This window comes from Vespula vulgaris, chromosome 3 (genome assembly GCF_905475345.1).
Source record: "Vespula vulgaris chromosome 3, iyVesVulg1.1, whole genome shotgun sequence".
In the NCBI taxonomy this organism is placed as follows: domain Eukaryota; kingdom Metazoa; phylum Arthropoda; class Insecta; order Hymenoptera; family Vespidae; genus Vespula; species Vespula vulgaris.
This window is the reverse complement of record NC_066588.1, coordinates 7,384,170-7,402,162: the sequence shown is the minus strand read 5'-3', so window position 1 is coordinate 7,402,162 and position 17,993 is coordinate 7,384,170. Positions and strand designations below refer to the sequence as shown.

General features: G+C 39.8%; 1 protein-coding gene across 5 annotated transcripts in view; it reads right to left on the bottom strand.

Annotated features, from left to right (window-relative positions):
• Positions 1-17,993, bottom strand: part of LOC127062112 (nucleolysin TIAR) — a 387,317-nt gene that overhangs the window by 220,350 nt on the left and 148,974 nt on the right. For all 5 annotated transcript variants that reach the window (XM_050989791.1, XM_050989797.1, XM_050989795.1 and 2 more), the window contains one exon: positions 1,030-1,087. In XM_050989791.1, the coding sequence (XP_050845748.1) occupies positions 1,030-1,087 (58 nt within the window). The remainder of the gene's footprint in view (positions 1-1,029; positions 1,088-17,993) is intronic.

Sequence of the window (17,993 nt, the reverse complement as noted above, 5' to 3'; positions counted from 1 at the left end):
ACGTACGCTTAATACTTAACCAGTGGCGCTTCCGTTGTAACCCTTGTACGTAGACATTATTATAGAAACGCACGAGGCTATTATTCCAAGTTTTATGTCGTAGTTTGTAAAATACATAGAAGCGTATACTCTGGCAATATTTGAAACGATAAAGCGGTATCCCGGAGCGCTTGAACTTTACGAACTCGCGAATATTCATATTCTAAAGAAAAATTTTTCGGATAAACTTGCCAAAGATTTTTTTACTTTTAAGCTCTCCTCGTGAATCTTCTCCTAAATTTAAGAAGAAAAATAATCAATTGATTCATTAAATCTACTCGTGGATACACAATAATTTTTTTTAACTTAATTGAAGAAGAATCTTAATTATTTTCGATTGAGTTTTCTTCGTAATACTGACGTTAGTTTTCTCTTTAATTAACGTTAATCGATTATCCATTCATCAAAAGAACGACGCGTTAAATAACCGTCAGTTAAAATGCAAATTGCATTCCAAGATTGACTGCAGTTCTATCGGCAAAGGTTGTAACGTTTTTAGCTATGGATGAGTGCAGTAATCAATGTATATGTCAACGGTCGACCGTAATGAAAGTAAATTACGACATATGACAAAAATTTGACGAGAAATGAAAAAAGTATACTGTTTTTAAACCATTGCGATTACCTGCACGCAGAGCTAATGCATTTAATATAATCGTGTTAAATGTGCGCTCGAAGCAAATACGGCAAATAAATCTTTAATGAATACCAAAATGACGAAAGGCCGAGATTACGCTAATAAGACGAATTAATACAGTGATCATTGTGAATTTTTTCTGGACATTCCGGAGAAACTATCCTTCTTCTTCATAAAAGTTATATATACATAGGTGTATATATATATATATATATATATATAAGAGAAAAAGGAACGAAATATTGTAACATAGTTCTCTTATACCATACATTTAAGCGAAAGAGATTAAACGAGTACGGAATAAAAGAAGAAAGAGTATCGAAAAGGAGAATCTTAAAATTGAATGTACTCACTGCTGGTGTCCTGCTTCGGTTGGTTGCCCGGCGATGTCGCCCAGTTAACTTTCATTTCCTGCAACATTCGAAAGGAGGAAAAGTTCTTTAGTCGTACGTGCTTTCGGATTAAAAATAAAAGGAAGGTTTAATTCGCGAAATGGGAAACGAGAACAGAGAACGAAATGAAATAAATGGAATTTCTTTTTGTGGATATATTTTCTTCGCAATTTTCGAGATATATCGATTCTCTCGACTTACCGACTATAGTATCAAGAGCATATTTATTCATATTTATTCAGACTTTTCTCGAATGTGAAAGTGTTTCTGTCCAGTGGTGATACTGCTACTGTCAAGGAGGTTCATACTTTTAAATTCGAGTGTGGATACGCGCCAATGCGGAAGTGCTTCTTCCTCCACACTATCCTTGTAGAGGATAGCAGTCGGCGTCGGCCACCGGAAATGGGACGTGTCGGCTATCGTCGGGTCTTAACAGACGCCGTAAAACGGATTCTTTATGCGACGTTCTATATATACGATTCCTCCTTTTGCCATCCAAGATATTTCGATAGATAGTAAAAGTCATTTTTGCTGAAATCGTAAGCACTCTCGAAGGGAGGGAGCAGAAGGGAGAAAGAGAGAGAGAGAGAGAGGTGCGGGGGAGGAGAGAAAAATGGCAGTACTAAAATACGAAGAGTTAAGGGAACGAAAGAACTCTTTGCTTTTATCGCCCTGATAAAGCGTGAAAAGCGAACGATTAATTCGATAGTCCAACTTTCTATTATACGGGTGACCTTCGTTTTTGGATTTACATTTGGTCACCGAATCGTTCGAATCGCTCCTCGAACGTTCTATACCTTGTCTAAATTTTTCTCTTTGATTTTCGATTTGCATTACATTTGATAAAATAAAACGAGGAAAATAATCGTACATAAATGATGGTAATTGGTCGAATGATAACGACGATATCGAGAGCATTGTATAATGTCACATAATGGATATATAATTGCTACGAACGTAGAATATCTTCCGGGCTATTAGTGCTCATTTGAATAATTCAGATAACGCACGCATTAACAATAGTAAGAGTTTACGTAGAGAAACGATGGTTACAAACAAAAACGTGATATTGTTTTCGAATGACGAAATGCGAAATTAAAAATTGCTGACAGTTGCGCTAATTGCGCGTAGTAAGTAGAAAAGAAGAAAACGTTGGGATAGGATTAAAGGGGCAAACAGAGAGGGAAAGATTGCAAAAGGAAGAAAAGAGAAAAAGTAGATAATGAAAAAATGGCGCGAACAGCATAGACGACATTCTGTTCGTATCAGTACGAGCTTAATTCGGTACACGACACACCGTGGTCGTGCTGATATTGAATCGTTACTTTTCATTTCCCTTGGACGTTGCCATGGTCCTCGTCGACGTTGCTATTTCCTCTGCAACGTTCGGCCATATACTGAATACGATACCTATCCATTTCGGTCTGTTTCTAAATTTCGGTTTCTAATTAACACCGTTTCGCAAGAACTCCGATGTCCATCCAGAGACCACGAGATACGCAAAATACTCTCCAATCCTCATCCGTTCGAATTCTAAAGTTAAAAGTAATAGAATCTGAACAGCGGTCGAGACTAAATTTGGAATTAAAATTAAAATCGATCCGTGAATGGTTTCTAAATTTAGCCAATTTCGTAAGGAGTCCAATGTCCAACGAAGGTCCATGGAATAAACGAGACTTTTGTCGATAGTAGTCAGTTTTGAAGATAAATTCGACAATAACGAATTCAACGTAACGTAGCTGGATAACAAAGTTATTATTATTATACGAGCTATCCTCAAATACGCATAGACGGATGAAGATTAAACGATACATATCTAACCAGTGATGTTGGCTTTAAGATGTATTGGTTCGTAAACAAGTTGCACACAATTAGAGGACATACCAGCGTAATTGCAGCGTCCTGCAAACGATGTGTTCGACGCGTCCGCTTGTTGAACGTCGCTCGGACACTCGAAGAGATTACCAAATGGAGATGGATAATGGAGTAACTTAGAGTGTGTCAATCTTGAATGAATCGAGAACATTGATCCGAGGATTTCCAATTAATCGATGTAATTCTCGTAAATTCGTTGCATGTAACTTGTTTTATAATTCATACTAGGCGTCTTTAATCAGTGATTTCGAACGTCGAGTGATAATCTCATCGAATAATTTAAATCTCACCGACGATCTCTCGTTCGTTGCCAGTTATAATCGACATTTATAATCGGCTTCGAGTTCGCGCCGATCCGATTTCGAACGAGAGCTACTTAAATTACGTCTCGGGGCGTAAAGCCAAACGCACTTTTCACGAATTTCGCGAATGCAATCGCATAGTATTCATGGGGCACGAATGCTAACCACTCACGATGGTTGGCTCTCGTTTTCCACTACCACTCTCACTCCCTCCCAAAATCGATACGTTCGATGATAATTGAACCGAATTATGGCGAAACGCGCGAGTGGTGGCAAAATAGTCTGGCAACGAGAAGTGGAGCTCGATAAAGCGTTTATGCCGAGGCTTTGTTCGATTATTGATGCACCGCGGATCATAAAATGCTGTAGAATGGTCATTGAAATATATCGATGGAATGCCACAATTAAACGAATGCGCTAAAAATCGGACAAATTTTTTCTCGTATTACGGTTGATCGAACTCGCCCCGTCACTATAAACGTGTAATGTCGCTCATGAATAACGTCCGCATGTCGTAACATCGGAGTATAAAAAGAAAAAAGAGGGGAAAGGAAAAGGAAAAAAATGGAAACATAAAAAAAGAAACGATCGAACGAACGAAGGGGGATATAATCCTAACAATGGAAATCATTTTTCGGGGTCATTTAATTCTACTGAGAAGGATTACGTTCCCATACGATGCCACCGACAAAACGGCGAGTACGAATTTTAACGGTAAACGATTTGTCTTTTGCAAAGTGTTTCCTCCAACGCGTTTCCATTTAATCTTCCTTGGGAAAGTCAAAAAGTAAACCTAGACAAATTTAGCGAATCGTCGTCGAGATGGAAAGAGACAGATCCGTTTTTCTATCATTCTATTTTGTAAAAAACCACTCGACCGGAGGTGGATACATAGAAGGAAGAAAAAGAAGGAGGATAGTTTCTTTCGCGGGATAGTAACGTTAAATAAAGGCTGGAGAAAAGCAAGGCGAAGAAAGGATAAGGAATACGGAGCGAGGAATAAGTAAGTAAGCGGGTGACTTCGTAAGTAAGGGAAGCAAGTAAGTCCGGTAAGTAAGTAAGTTAGGACAGAAGGAGGCGGGTGGGGAGGGAGGAAGTAGCGTAGTGGGCAAAAGGTGGTAACGCTCGCGGAGAGCACGCGTGGGGCGAACGCGCGGAGCTAACGACGGGCCCGCAGTGTGTCTGCAGCAATTTGCAACTTTTAATAGTTAGCCCGGGTTTGCACGCCGAGGTCGTCCGCCGTTGCCCAGAGCCCGTTGTTTTATAGTTTATACGGTGTGGAGACGAGGGGAGCAAAGCAACTTTATATGTCGTAGTTTTCAACGGTTAATGCACACGCGCCTTATGCCCTCGAATCCAAGCCCCGCTATATTTATATATTAAAGAGTTAAGTTTCCGGAAGCGCCTTCTCGCGGTATTATTCTATGTGTATTTTCAAACTTTCATTTTAAATAACGCTTCTGTATCCGTACTATACGAACACGTTATAATACGACCACACGATTTATTTACGACTATTCCAAACGATATTCCGCGCTCCGAGAGATATCTTCTGATCGCCGACGCGATTTTATCCCAACGCCCCGTCCTTAATGGCCGACTATGCTGTTGCTTCGCTCTCTGGATACAGATACCTATCTCTCTCTCTATTCTCCTTCTTTCATTCTCCTTCTCTTCCTTCTCCTCCTTCCATTGCTACACAACTAACCTCTACACCGAACGTTAGCCGTCGTTCCGAACGCTTTCGTTATGACGAACGAGAAGACTCTTTTTGATAGCCACAACGAAATTATATTTTCCGCTTTATATACAAGGCCGAGCTTTACGAGCGGAACATCGTTTCCCAAGGTATCTCGAGCTCGTTCGATATTTTCTATATACCTATCGAATCCCATACGAAACTCCTCCCTCTTATTAACTCTGGAATACTATTGCGAACGAAATAATCGAATTTATTTTTTATATTACGTTGTCTTTATTAAGAACGGAATCTCACGAACGATATAATTGTAATGTCAATTATTTAAGAAAGCCTATAACGCTTTCTTGTCTTCTTGAATTAGTTTCTTACTCGTTCGATGCAGACGACACTATCGAGACTCCAATCCAAAACGATAGTTGGCCGATTACATATTGCAGTCGGCGAAGGGTGAGTTATCGCAAAGCTGGCGAACACGAATTGGGAGGAGAGAAATCGGCCAGAAATTGCAAGCTGCTGCACTTTTGACCTTAGCCGGGAAGTCGCCTTGCCTGAGAAGATATTTATTGTCCTATTATCTTGATTGATGTTCTCTCTCTCTCTCTCTCTCTCTCTCTCTCTCTCTTCCTCTCTCTCTCTCTTTCCCTTTCTTTCTCCTCACTTTGGCCGGCCACTGACCAGTATCTTATATAAGTACGTTTAATGGCGCAAGGCCGTTTCGGACCACCACCAAGAGGAGACTAAAGGGGTGGTGTCGGTTCTCCACCCTCATCGTTGACTAACGTTACGATCGTGTAGAAGTCGCTGCCTGCTTCGGTCACTTCGTGTGTGCCATATCCTGCGTTCTCTTATATCTTCTTACTTTCTAACCACATGGCGCCATTAGTCCGTACCACTACTTCCCGCCTTTCTCACCCCGACACTATAATAACTCACGGAAATGCCATACTCGGTAATTTACGGGAACGTTTACTTTCTTTGCTCGCGTGAGCTCACCGGAGGCCTAGCCCATTTCGGGAAATTACGAAAGGACCACTTTTACGTGTTTGTCTGGCTTTGGGATGTGTATGTGAAATATCGATATGAGCTCCCGAAATCGCTAGTAAATTATACCAATATTATTATTATTATTATTATTATTATTATTGCGCAGTACTCGATTTAAAAATAATTTGTAATTCTTCTTAACATTATTTATGAATTATATCGTACTTATATAACTATACTTAATATTATTACATACTTATATAAATATACTTAATGTTACTATGTATTTATATAAATATATTTAATACTATTGTACGTATATGCGAATGATTACTAATCTGTCATATCTAATTGAAAAACAATTGTATAACTATTATCTGTTTTAACGAAACAATCGCATTTTAAGCTACACGGAACATGTACGGGGGCACATGACTGCGGTCGAACCGAAATGTAAACTCCATGTTCGTTCTTTCTTTTACACTCGCGACAGGACCGGCCAAACCATTCTCGTACAAAACTGTAGACAGAAGTCTGGTTTTACCACTTTGAGTATTCCTAATTACATTTGCTATGCTAATACAGATGAAGTTCCCGCACCATCGACCGAGGGAAAGACGAATAAGAGAGAGAAAGAGAGAGAGAGAGAGAGAGAGAGAGAGAGAGAGAGAGAGAAAGGGTCTATATACTGACGGCTCGGTATAATGAAACACAAATTGCGTGCTAATGCCTTTCGCTCTGAAGTCGTATGCACGACGAATTTGGTGTTACATTTCGAAATGTAAAGACCATTAATCAACGCTACTAACGAGGTTTCCTTGTATGCTATATTAAACCTTCGCGATGCATCAATGAACTACTTGACGGATCTCACGAAATAATCGATTGATAAAAAAAAAAGTATAGTTAGAGTAACAATTCTAGTACTTACCCATTGAAAACTCGGCCAGTGTCCACCATACAAATATCCATTTTATTCGTAAAACCAATCAAGATACAAATATGTAAATCTTTCGTTAAATGCGTAATAAGAAATAGGAGGAGCGTTCACACTTGAAGGTACACAAACAACTGAGATTCCAAGGTGAACATTAACACTCGACCCTGAATGTTTCATAGCTTTTTCTACGTACTTATCAAACTCGTAAACAATCTAAGTAGTTATAAGTACGTCGGACGTTGAAGGGCAAAGAAACAAAGTATACAAACGATTTTCGCTCGTCTCTTTTAAATAAACACATTGAAGAAATTTAACGCGATAATATTCCTTTCGCTTTTCTTATCAAACAAAGTTTAAAAGATGCTTCAGAGTGTAACGATGGATCTTTGATTTTATATACGAGATGCAGAGTTTCGGTTTACTCCCTTTCTCTCTCTCTTTCTCTCTCAGTCTTTGTGACTTCCTCTCCGTGTCTCTCGCTTCTTCTTCGATAAATGGTTAGTGGAAGGAGAAAGAGCAAGTTGCAGGACGTCGGTGTATATTTGCGTGTGTGTTGCGTCGAGGATGATGCAAGTAGCTTCTCTTACATACTAGAAGGAGAAATACTCCGAGCCGTACCGCACTAACCTATGATATATGATTATACCGCATGCTCTCCGTTCGTATCTTATTATGTATCACCACACTAGCATATACGAGAAAGCCCATACACCTTACTACCACTAGCCCTCTATCTCACCCTCTTTTCGTGGGGTAGTTGCTCCTAGTCGTATTCGGCTTAGCTCGTATTGCCCAAGATTATAGTGCCACTCGTTTGTTTCCTCTTCTCTCTCTCTCTCTCTCTCTATGTTTCTTTCTCTCGTTCTCCCTTTCTCTCTCTTTCTCTCTCTCTCTCTCTCTCTTTCTTACGTACACATAGATACGGTTTATAAGGTTGCATTCGAAGGGGATATCCGAATCGACCATGAAAGCACTCACCGATCGTTGTGCGAATAGAAAAGATCTTCGGATATTCAATTTAAATCAGACGGGTTTAGACAGTGAAAGAGAGAGAGAGAGAGAGAAAGAGAGAGAGAGAGAGAGAGAGAGAGAGAGAGAGAGAGAGATAAGGAAAAGAAAGAATCGAACAAATGTGGTCACTAGCATTTTACACCCATCTTTTTTTTCCTTTATATCTTTGATATTTATCGAAAAGTCATTGTTGAGTATGTTATTCACAGATTTCTTCTTTTCTCGTCATCATTATATAAGATAAATATATTTCTACAAGGATATATGTATCTTGAAAATCTAGAAAACTAAGATTATTAATCTATATATTTAACTGATGAAATAACTTTTCATATAAAAAAGAAGATATTCCCAGAAATAAAATTCCTTTTTTCGTATAAAAAAAGATGAGTCTTAGAATTGTGAGCGTTAAAATAGACTGGGACACTCTCGTATAACATTATTTATTCCACGTACAAGCAGTGTTTCGAGATAGACTTTTATGATTTATTCACGTCCAACATACCATTTGACAAATATGTCGTCAAGTCTCTTGCAATACGAAAACATGCTTTACGATCGAAGACCCTGTTTTTTGCTTATGCTATTTGGCCCTCTCATCTGATGGGTAAATATAAAGTAAATATAAAGACAGTTACTACCTATTCGGTATAGAATTTGTTAGAGAATCGTCGTAAAATAGAGATACTTGTAACTTCATCAATTATTAATTATTCGTCAGAAAAAGTTACCAGATAGCTAAACCCTTCGAAAAGAAAAGAAAATATATAAGACGCATGGGACAAAACAAACGTTTGTTTGTCCGTATATCTTAGCCCTTCTACTTATCTCATTTTTGGAAGGACACCACTACGAGTGTCCTTTAAATACGGTATGTGAAAGGTCACCGACAAATATTCACCCTAAATTCCCGGCGTAGCTCTTTTCCTAAATAATGAAGAGTCAATCCTCGTAAATCGCTTCCACTTGCATGTGCCAAGGGCGCGTGTCCTCGAACGATTTTCGGTCTTACCGAATTCCAAGAGTGCGAAGAGCGCACTGTAGTAAAGTATGGTTCGATTAAAATTTATTCGAATCAACGTAAAGCTTCTTGTTCGATCTTAACACCCGATCTTAATTCAAGATCAACGTGGATCGTTTTACGAGAGAAATTCTTGAAATACGAAAGCGAAAATGACAAAACGAGAGAAAGATAAAACGAGAGAAATTGTGGTTATTAAATATTCTGTTCAATTGAAAGACAAGCAACGTAACGATCTTGTCAAGAAGTTAAAATTCTGAAAATGGTTAGAACGTTCGAGAGGAGAAGTTTTTCCGAAGCAAAGAGTACCAGAGTCGTAAGAGCGGATTTCAAGGATGGCAAGGAAGAAAAAGGAAGAGGAACAGTGGAAAGGTAAGTGTATGAGAGAGAAAGGGAAGAGAAAAGACGAATGCACGAGGACGAAAAGACGAGTGGCTTGTGCTTAAAGATAAGATCTTTTCTCGAGTGAATTTCACGCGTTCACCCCACGGTGGGCCACGTAAAACGCAGTTTACTCATAGTTGAGACGCTAGCTCGTCGACGAGCTGTGCTCCAAGCATTCCTGACAAAAAGCACGTACGCGGGTGCACATAAGAGAGAAAAAGAGAGACAGAGAGAGAGACAGAGAGAGAGAGAGAGAGAGAGAGAGAGAGAGAGAGAGAGAGATGCACAGAGAAGCTAAGGTTAAGCGAGAAAACTACCTTCGAGCTTTCGCCACGAGCTTTCCCTACGAGCTTACCCTAGGAGCTTCTTTACCGAGAACCATCCCCACCATGGAATGCGCTTCACCCCTTTCAAGTGGCTCCTCGTGAAACATTCTAAACGCGTGGCTCGACCTACTCCTCTTTTGCCCTCTCGCAAATGTTTCCCGCGAGTTTTCCTTTCCTCCGTGCTTAGCTCTAATGAACGAGCGTTATGCGCACCAACTGCATCGCCTAATTCCTTTTCTCGCGGACATTCGTCAAATATTTCATCGATGTCTCTACACGCTTTTCCTATTCTCCGTCTTTCCATTTATCTCGGTCAAAATATACATCACCATCTTTCTTCTTACCTCACCAACGTACATATACATGCATCGAAGCAAACGCATAACCGACTTCTGGTAAAATCGGAAAATACAAAGCATATATGCGAACGAAGCGTAGAAATAGCGAATTTATTCGATACTGTTTGTTCCCCCACATTCCAGCAAGAAGTTTCACGAGAGTAAATGTTTGCAAATTCCTCGGACGTAAGGTTCGTCCCCGCACAAATGGAATACCCGATGTACATATTTAAACACCGATCGAATGTCTACTACCCACTAAATCTTTCATTTCCCCGCCGAGCTCGAAATTCGGACTTTAAGTCCTACTTGGATCTGAATTTGGTGAGACTGCGCGCCGGTCGTTATTGAGTTTGCCTCGCGAATCGGAAATAATTGAAAAGAGAATCGAGAAATACGGCTGAAGGAGAGAAAGGCGATGTGCCAAGATACTTCCACCGAGAAATAATAAAGCTTCTTTGTCCTTCTTCTCAGAAAATCGAGAAACGAGTTAGGCGATCTTTTATCTTCTCTTCATCGATATGTATATTTTATTCTACATGAGATGATAACGAGGCAAGAGCAAACAGAAACAATTTATCACCGCGATATCGTGGAACGTAAAATTCGAAACAATTAAGAAAGGAAGGTAATGTGGGAAAAAGAAAAAAAAATCAAAGGATAATGGAGACGAGAGAACGATCAAAAGCTCGATATAAAGTACAATAATATAATGAAAAGTGTCGATATTAACGCCTCGATAACGCTATAATAATTTTTGATCCTTAACGCCTTCGTGACTTTGCAAAACGAAATTTGTCCGTCTATAGAAACAGAATCTCGTACGATCGCTATAATTTTATTTTATCGAGACTATCGATTAGTTTTAACGATTTAATAACCCTACAGATCTAACATCCTACTCATCGTTAACCAAACATTTATCTATCTTGAAATATCATTCTCCAATCAAATCTACGTATAAATTTTAGTTAGCTTAATGTTTCTTTGCATTTTATTCCTTCGAAGAAAATACTATGAACATTAATATTATTAACTTATAATGTATTCAACAAAAAAAAAAAAAAGAAAAAGAAAGAAAAACACAACCAAATGAGAATGCTTTTGACGAAGAAGTTCATAAAGCGCAGGGTGAAACTAACAAGTTGAAAGTAATTTCTGTAGAATGTGATTAAATAAGATAGTTTCCTCTACGAAGGGGAGTACGTAATAATAGTATAAATTCGTTCGATATCGCAATATTAGCATGCGAATGAGATTCAGGAAACGTGCTCGACGTCGGTTCACGAACTTCGTTTCCCTTCCTCTCTCCCTTTCTCTCTCTCTCTCTCTCTCTCTCTCTCTTTCTTTCTCTTTCTCTTTCTCTTAGAAGCTTTAAGAGTAGCTGAAGGTAAGGCTTTAGAAGATTCTCGTGTATTTTAACGATTTTCCACGTGCCGAAAGAGAAGAAGAGTGGGATGAGAAGGAAAGATGCCGACAGTAGATAACTTCCTTTGTTTCTTTCGTTCGGTGAAGCTTCGTTCTTTCTCCAAACGAAGAAGAAGAACGAAAGGAAGAAAGGACGAGAAGGAAAAGTAGAAAAAGCTTGAAACGACAGTCGTAGGACGCTTTGACTGGCATCGCCGTCGGAACTGGTACACGGTAGCAGTCGACGAAAGAAGGTGGCGAATGCAGTGAAGCAACCGAAGAGTCAGACGAGCGAATTCTTCCCGTCGATATTTAAATTCCGCACCGAGAAGACAGCGACAGGTCATGGACGTGCACCTCGTAGACTTTGATCCTCTCGGTAATTACATTCTTTCAGTTTGAAAGTGGCAAGGCAGTGGTGGCGGCTCGACCATGCCTCCTTCACCAAAATTTTTCTCTTTCTCGTTCTTTCTTTTTTTTTGTTTCCTTTTTTTTCATTTCAGACATCTATCGTATACGATTTCATAAATTTTAGATTCATTCGTGCGTTAAAATTATCAATGCAAATAATATTATTTCATATTCTATCGATTTTAATGACCTGACCGTGTCGGTTAAAATAATATACATATATACATACATACACATATATATGTGCATATATATATATATATATATATATATATATATATATATATATACACATATATAATTGCGATAAATTCGACTTGTACGGACAGTAATGTTCGAAATAATTTCCAAATGGAAAATACGCGATATTATTTTCCTGATGTGGAAATAACGAAGGACGAGTTAAAAAAAAAAGAGAAAAGAGAAAGAAATCCTCGTGAAGTTTTAGCATTACAATTCGAGATGGTTGAAATAAGAAACAAGGAGCCAACGAGAATCGCAAAGTGGGGTAGAGGGTCCGGAGATAGAGAATTAAATATACTATGCGCTACGTTGAAGGTTGGAGAACGACGGAGGGCTCTTGTAAAAGAGTCCGGTAGGCAAGAGGTCTGGCGTGTCCCTAGAGGGCTGCTTTGACATCCTAGCAGTAAGTACCCGCCGCACGTTTGCCTCTTTCTATCCATGGTCTTTGTCTCTCTCTCTCTCTCTCTCTCTTTCTCTCTCTCTCTATTCGTATAAAGCAATGCACCACACTTGTATAGGTATAGGGATGGGCACACGAACGACTATCCTTGTTCTTCTTGTTGCACCTATGAGCGTTGAGATCTCCCGAGCGACGAGGGAATCTTTGGCCTATTTACGCGCAAACTCGTAAACGATTCCAATTAACCGATAATCCTTCCAGGACCCTTCTGTGATACATTTGACCTGCTTTGAATTAAAGAAAGAAACGTCACAAGAAAACTTTACATTCATCGATACCATCGCCTTTATCGATTCGAAAGAGATTTTTATCGATTACAATTGTTTAAATTGTTTTGAATTGTTTTCCACAATAAGATTACTAGCTTTCTCGCGTTATTTCTAAGACGTACAATAAAAAAAAAGAAAGAAGAAAACTAGTGACTAGTGACAAGGAAGGATTCTCGAACGCTCTTATTTCTCGATTCTTTGTCGTCTCTGTTTCGCGTGGTACGCGTTGAAAGTTTTATGAAAAAAGATAGAGATGCAAATATCGGAGGTACAGGGAGAGTGAGGTGATACGTCCTGGGTGCGGTGGTGAGACGATAGAGAAAGGAGAAGGAAGAGGAGAGGGAAAAAGAAATGAAAAAAAGAAGGGAAAGAGGAAAGGAAAGAAGGAAAGAAGAAAGAGCGTAGCAAACGGCTCAGTCTCTAAGGTTCCTCCGCGGATTGCGAGAGTGCGAGATTGACGTGAATATCCGGTCTCTGCTCAATAAAACACGCAAAACAAAAAGCCATCGTAAAACATCGGTTTAAACTTTCATACGAGTCTACCCAGATGCTTCCCTCGCTTTTCCTTTTTCCTTTCCTCCTTTTCCTCTCTCTTTCTCTCTCACTCCGTTTCCTCCAATACAGGACGGTCCCTTTCCGTGTTTCTTCGCTCCCTTTCGCTCCTTACCTTTCTCTTTCTACCCCCGTCTTACTATGGAAATTTCTCCTACGAAAGAATAAACGAGTGTAACTTGTACGTGATGAGCTCTACCACTTTCAACTCTCGTATAAATGGCACGCAGACTTATACGAAAAAGCGGCATTAAAAGCGAATGAAACACCAGGATATATCGAATGCACGGGGAGATGTTGTTATAAAAATTCTATTGAATATCGTATTTTTTCATTTCACATTTGTATCGCCATGGTTTACGTTTTTCTACGTCGGACGATATCACGTTACTATCAATGTAATTTGCTTCGTTTGGATATAGCATTGGATATATTAATCGTTTTAGCCGAGCACGTTTGGGTCAAAAGTGATAATTGACGATTTTTGTGAGGCAAAGAGAGATAGAGATAGAGAGAGAGAGAAAGAGAGAGAGAGAGAGAGAGAGACAGACAGACAAAAAGGGAAAGAGAGAGAAAGAGAGAAATACATAATAATAAATGAACAAAAATTTTGCAAGTAGTATTTTTAGTAATTTATTTTCTGTTCCAATGAATACCTACCTATCAGAGGCAAGTCTAAATCAACGGATCGTTCCTCACGCTAACGTTTGTTCCGACACAATTCCTCTCCAGCGATCAATCAAGATCAAATATCCTCTAAATAACGTTCGATAACATCCCCTTGAGATTTATCTTTCCCATGCTTTTTATTCCCCATGACAGGCACCGATAAAATTCCGAGCATTCGGAGCTTTCAATAAACGTACTCTAGAGGCTATCGAAAACTCGGACAAATTTCTAAAAATTTTTATCAACGTCCTATCAGAAATATACCGTCATTTCGAAATCACGACTGACTGTCTTCTTCGGAATGACGAAAAAACTCCTTTGTAGCTCTAACAAGAAAAGAGTCTTTGTTCTCGAAACAAGAGAGAGGACTATCTAGGATCCCGCGGGACGTCTTCTAACTAGAGGAGGCAAATGAAGAAGATAACGTCCCCAACGAAGGAGCGCAGCTTCCTTTGGACTTAACCTCCGACAAAGAAGGTGGCTGCTGCCACTGGTACGACTTCTTTGTCTGGAAAATTAAATGATAAAAACATGGCGTAGCTTCCGTGTCACCTCGATTATACCATTGCCGCCTCTTCTCTTCTTCTCTCTCTCTCTCTCTCTCTCTCTCTCTCGACTTTTACTTCTTTTTTCCTCTTTCTATTCGTCTTATTCGCACGTAGCAACGTAAGCTCTAATTTCTTGTCCTATTTTAATAAGAAATCTAACGAGAAAGCAAGAAGACGATTCTCCTTCCCTCTTCTTTCTTCTTCCCTTCTATAAAGTTTGTCCGTATTCGGTCGGATTATAACCTACGTCTTAATATCATCTCATCATGAAATTGTATCATTAGTTTTATAATGTTCTCGCCATTGTCTCTTTCTGCAACGACGACTGTGAGATGAGAGGAAAGTGGAAAAGTTTCGTATGGAATACACGTCGAAAACCATTACTTTTTTTTTTGCTCTATTTCTATTTACAATCGCGCGACATGACGACGCGAATATCTTTCTTTTTTATATGCGCGACGATGCTAACAACTCGTGACGCGGAACGAGAGATATTAATAAAAAGACAAAAAAAAAGGAGAACAAGAGGACTCGGTAGATATCCGGAGTGCAAGTCGAACCTATTTACCGACATTTATTTAATTTATAGCACGTACATATCTAGAGTATTAAACGACGTCGCTCTTGACGTAACATGAATTCGTTCACACCGAGTTATAAGAGCAATTCAATTTCTTACGCACGATTCAGCTCGAGTAAGCTGTCGTTACGATAATTCAATCGTTATTACGTCCCATGGACGGTACTAGCTCGGAAGGAGCTTGGATTAAGAGCCGTTGACACGGAGAATCCTGTGAACTAGTGTAGGTCATTAATTTATACAGCTTACTTCTCTGGCATTTCGAAAAGCTTATGATCGCTTTCGCATACACGGTGCTTCTCCTTTTACACGGACGGTCTCTTTCTTTCCATCCTTCTGCTACTCTTCATCTCCCTCTCTCTCTCTCTCCCTCTCTTTCACTCTCTCTCTCTCTCTCTCTCTCTCTTTTTCTCCACCCCTTTCTTCTCTTTTCTTCCTTCCTCTTTTCAATAATGAATCAAACGTACGCAAAGGGAAGTCCACCCTTTTGAAATTCAACGTGTCTATACGTTGGACATGATAAAACTACGCGGAAGCAAAAAAGGAGACGATCTAGAAAACGAGTTATACCGAGTTTTGGTTCACCAGAAAAGAAAAAGGGGAAGAAACAGAAGAAAAAAGAACGAAAGAAAGAAAGGAAAAGAAAGAATCGGACTGACTCAACGTCCGATCGTACACGGATCATTTCTACTGTGGCGATTCATCCGATCCATTTCTTTTCATTCTTAATAGAGACGACTCGTTTCATCCGTCGAGCTATCATGTCTATCGACTTTCGCATCGGAGCGCATCGAACTTCCATCGAACTTCGAAATATGTTTAGAAGCACGTTCGTATATCTAACCACGTATCGTTTTTGGTTCTCTAGGAGAAACATCGGTTTTGCTTTTCCTCTCATTAAGTCGACGAGCATAACGAGAACGTTACCGGGTGAACGAGGCTTCTAGAAATTCTTTGAAAAAACTCGAGCCTCGAGCTACGTTCTTCTGACGTTAATCACGGCGCAAAATAAAGGAAGGAAATAACGTTGGGAGATAAAAAGAGAAGGGAGAAATAAATTACACGCGTCGATACAGCCGGTGATTGTTGTACGTTCGAGTTAGATGTAGTGCCCATAGATACGAATTCCGTCTCTTAATGAGAATATTTCTCGAAACAACAAAGCTAGATAACTCCCATGAAATTGGATGGCTCGAATCGTAACCATGATAAATCCGCGCGAACGAAGATGGAACGACGATTCACGAGTTATTTCATTTTCTCGAAGGCCTTTGTGCGTTAAGCCAATTGCAATCCGATGAAAAAGATTTTATCAATGACACACCTATATATATATATATATATATACATGCTGTTTATCATCAACGATGGAACGTGTTTTGTTTGTCTATCGACGACGCATCTATTTGCTCGTAACGCAGCTCCCGTTACAGCTTTCGCTCGACGAATCTAACGAAACGTCAATTATGCACATACACGAATACCCGACAATTTCGTCCGTACGCTCTGTTCACTGAAATAATTGGAACGCGCATCTCTGTCACGTATGAATAATTGAGCTATTACAAACTATGCAAATAATATCTTTATTTATGACGACCGGTGCTCAGCAATATAATAACGAAACATACGCGCGTGCACCTTAAATATTCGACGCTACAAACATCGACGCGGAAGAAACTATTTTTAGACCTTATGCAAATCATATTCAGCATTGCTAACGTCGATAAAACAGAAAATATTCATAGTATGGAGTTTGCGAAAGACATGACATTGCAAAGAGCGAGAATATCATTTGAAATGAGAACAAGGAGAAAAAATCGAAGTAGCAAGGAACACGTGCAAGTCCACGGACTCTCATGTCTGCTAAAAACGGAGCCTCGAGAAAGCTTATTCGCGTTTCTCGCGAACGGCGTGCTCACGCAAGCTTTCAGCTGGCACAGCGTGTCGGCACGAAAGCGCGTTTTTCCAAGCGCTTACCGATTGGTCCACCTTGGAGGCTGCGCGGCCGGGCCAGTTTGATATTGGCCGGCGTGGTAGAAGACAAGCGAAGCTCTGTGCTTTGCCATTGGCGGGGGGCGGAGCCAGTCAAAGCTTTCGCGAAAGCTTGCTCTCTCTCTCTCTCTCTCTCTCTTTCTCTCTCTCCTTTCGCTTCCTCAACACTCTCTATACGTATACAAGTTTTTCTACAATCAAGGCTACTCCGAGGTTCTCGCATAATTTGGGTCACAACGGCATTACCGGTGAAATTTTTTTTCCCAAACATTTGAACATGAAAGTGAACCCTAGCCCATCTGATTCCTAAATATCTTAACTCACTGCTCCTCTATTCGAATATTTTCGACTAATCTTGAAACTCTCATTCGTTGCGAGTCGAATGTATGAGAGAAAAGTTGAAGATAAAGAGAAAAAGAAAATGTTAGGAAAGGGCATTGACTATAGAAAGGGCTTCTTTGCTGCTGGCATAGCTTGCTTTTTTCTTTAACAAGTCCTTCTATTTATATGGGAAATCTGGCCTGGTTTCTGCTGACGCAATAAAAGTTCTCGTTCTCGATATCGAAAATTGTATGGTTCTATGCTATGCTGGAATACGGAAGAATGGGGGTGAATTTTTGTCCTTGAGGATACTCTGGAGAAGTGCGTGAGCAGAGAATGGTTACTGAACTGTACGATTCCGGAGAGCTCACACGATGTAGGACTCGTTCGTTCGTGGTTTTTAATAAATATATTAGCAGCCTTGTAATCCTCGGGGAGCCCTTTTCTTCGCTCTCCTTGTTCTTGTCTTTCTCTCTTCAGCTTTCTCGCTCACTCTCGCATACTCCTTTTCTATTCCCTAAGGAAAGATTTCAGCCACCGACAACGCAAAGTATGTTTAAGATAATCAAGCGTGTCAATAATGTAAA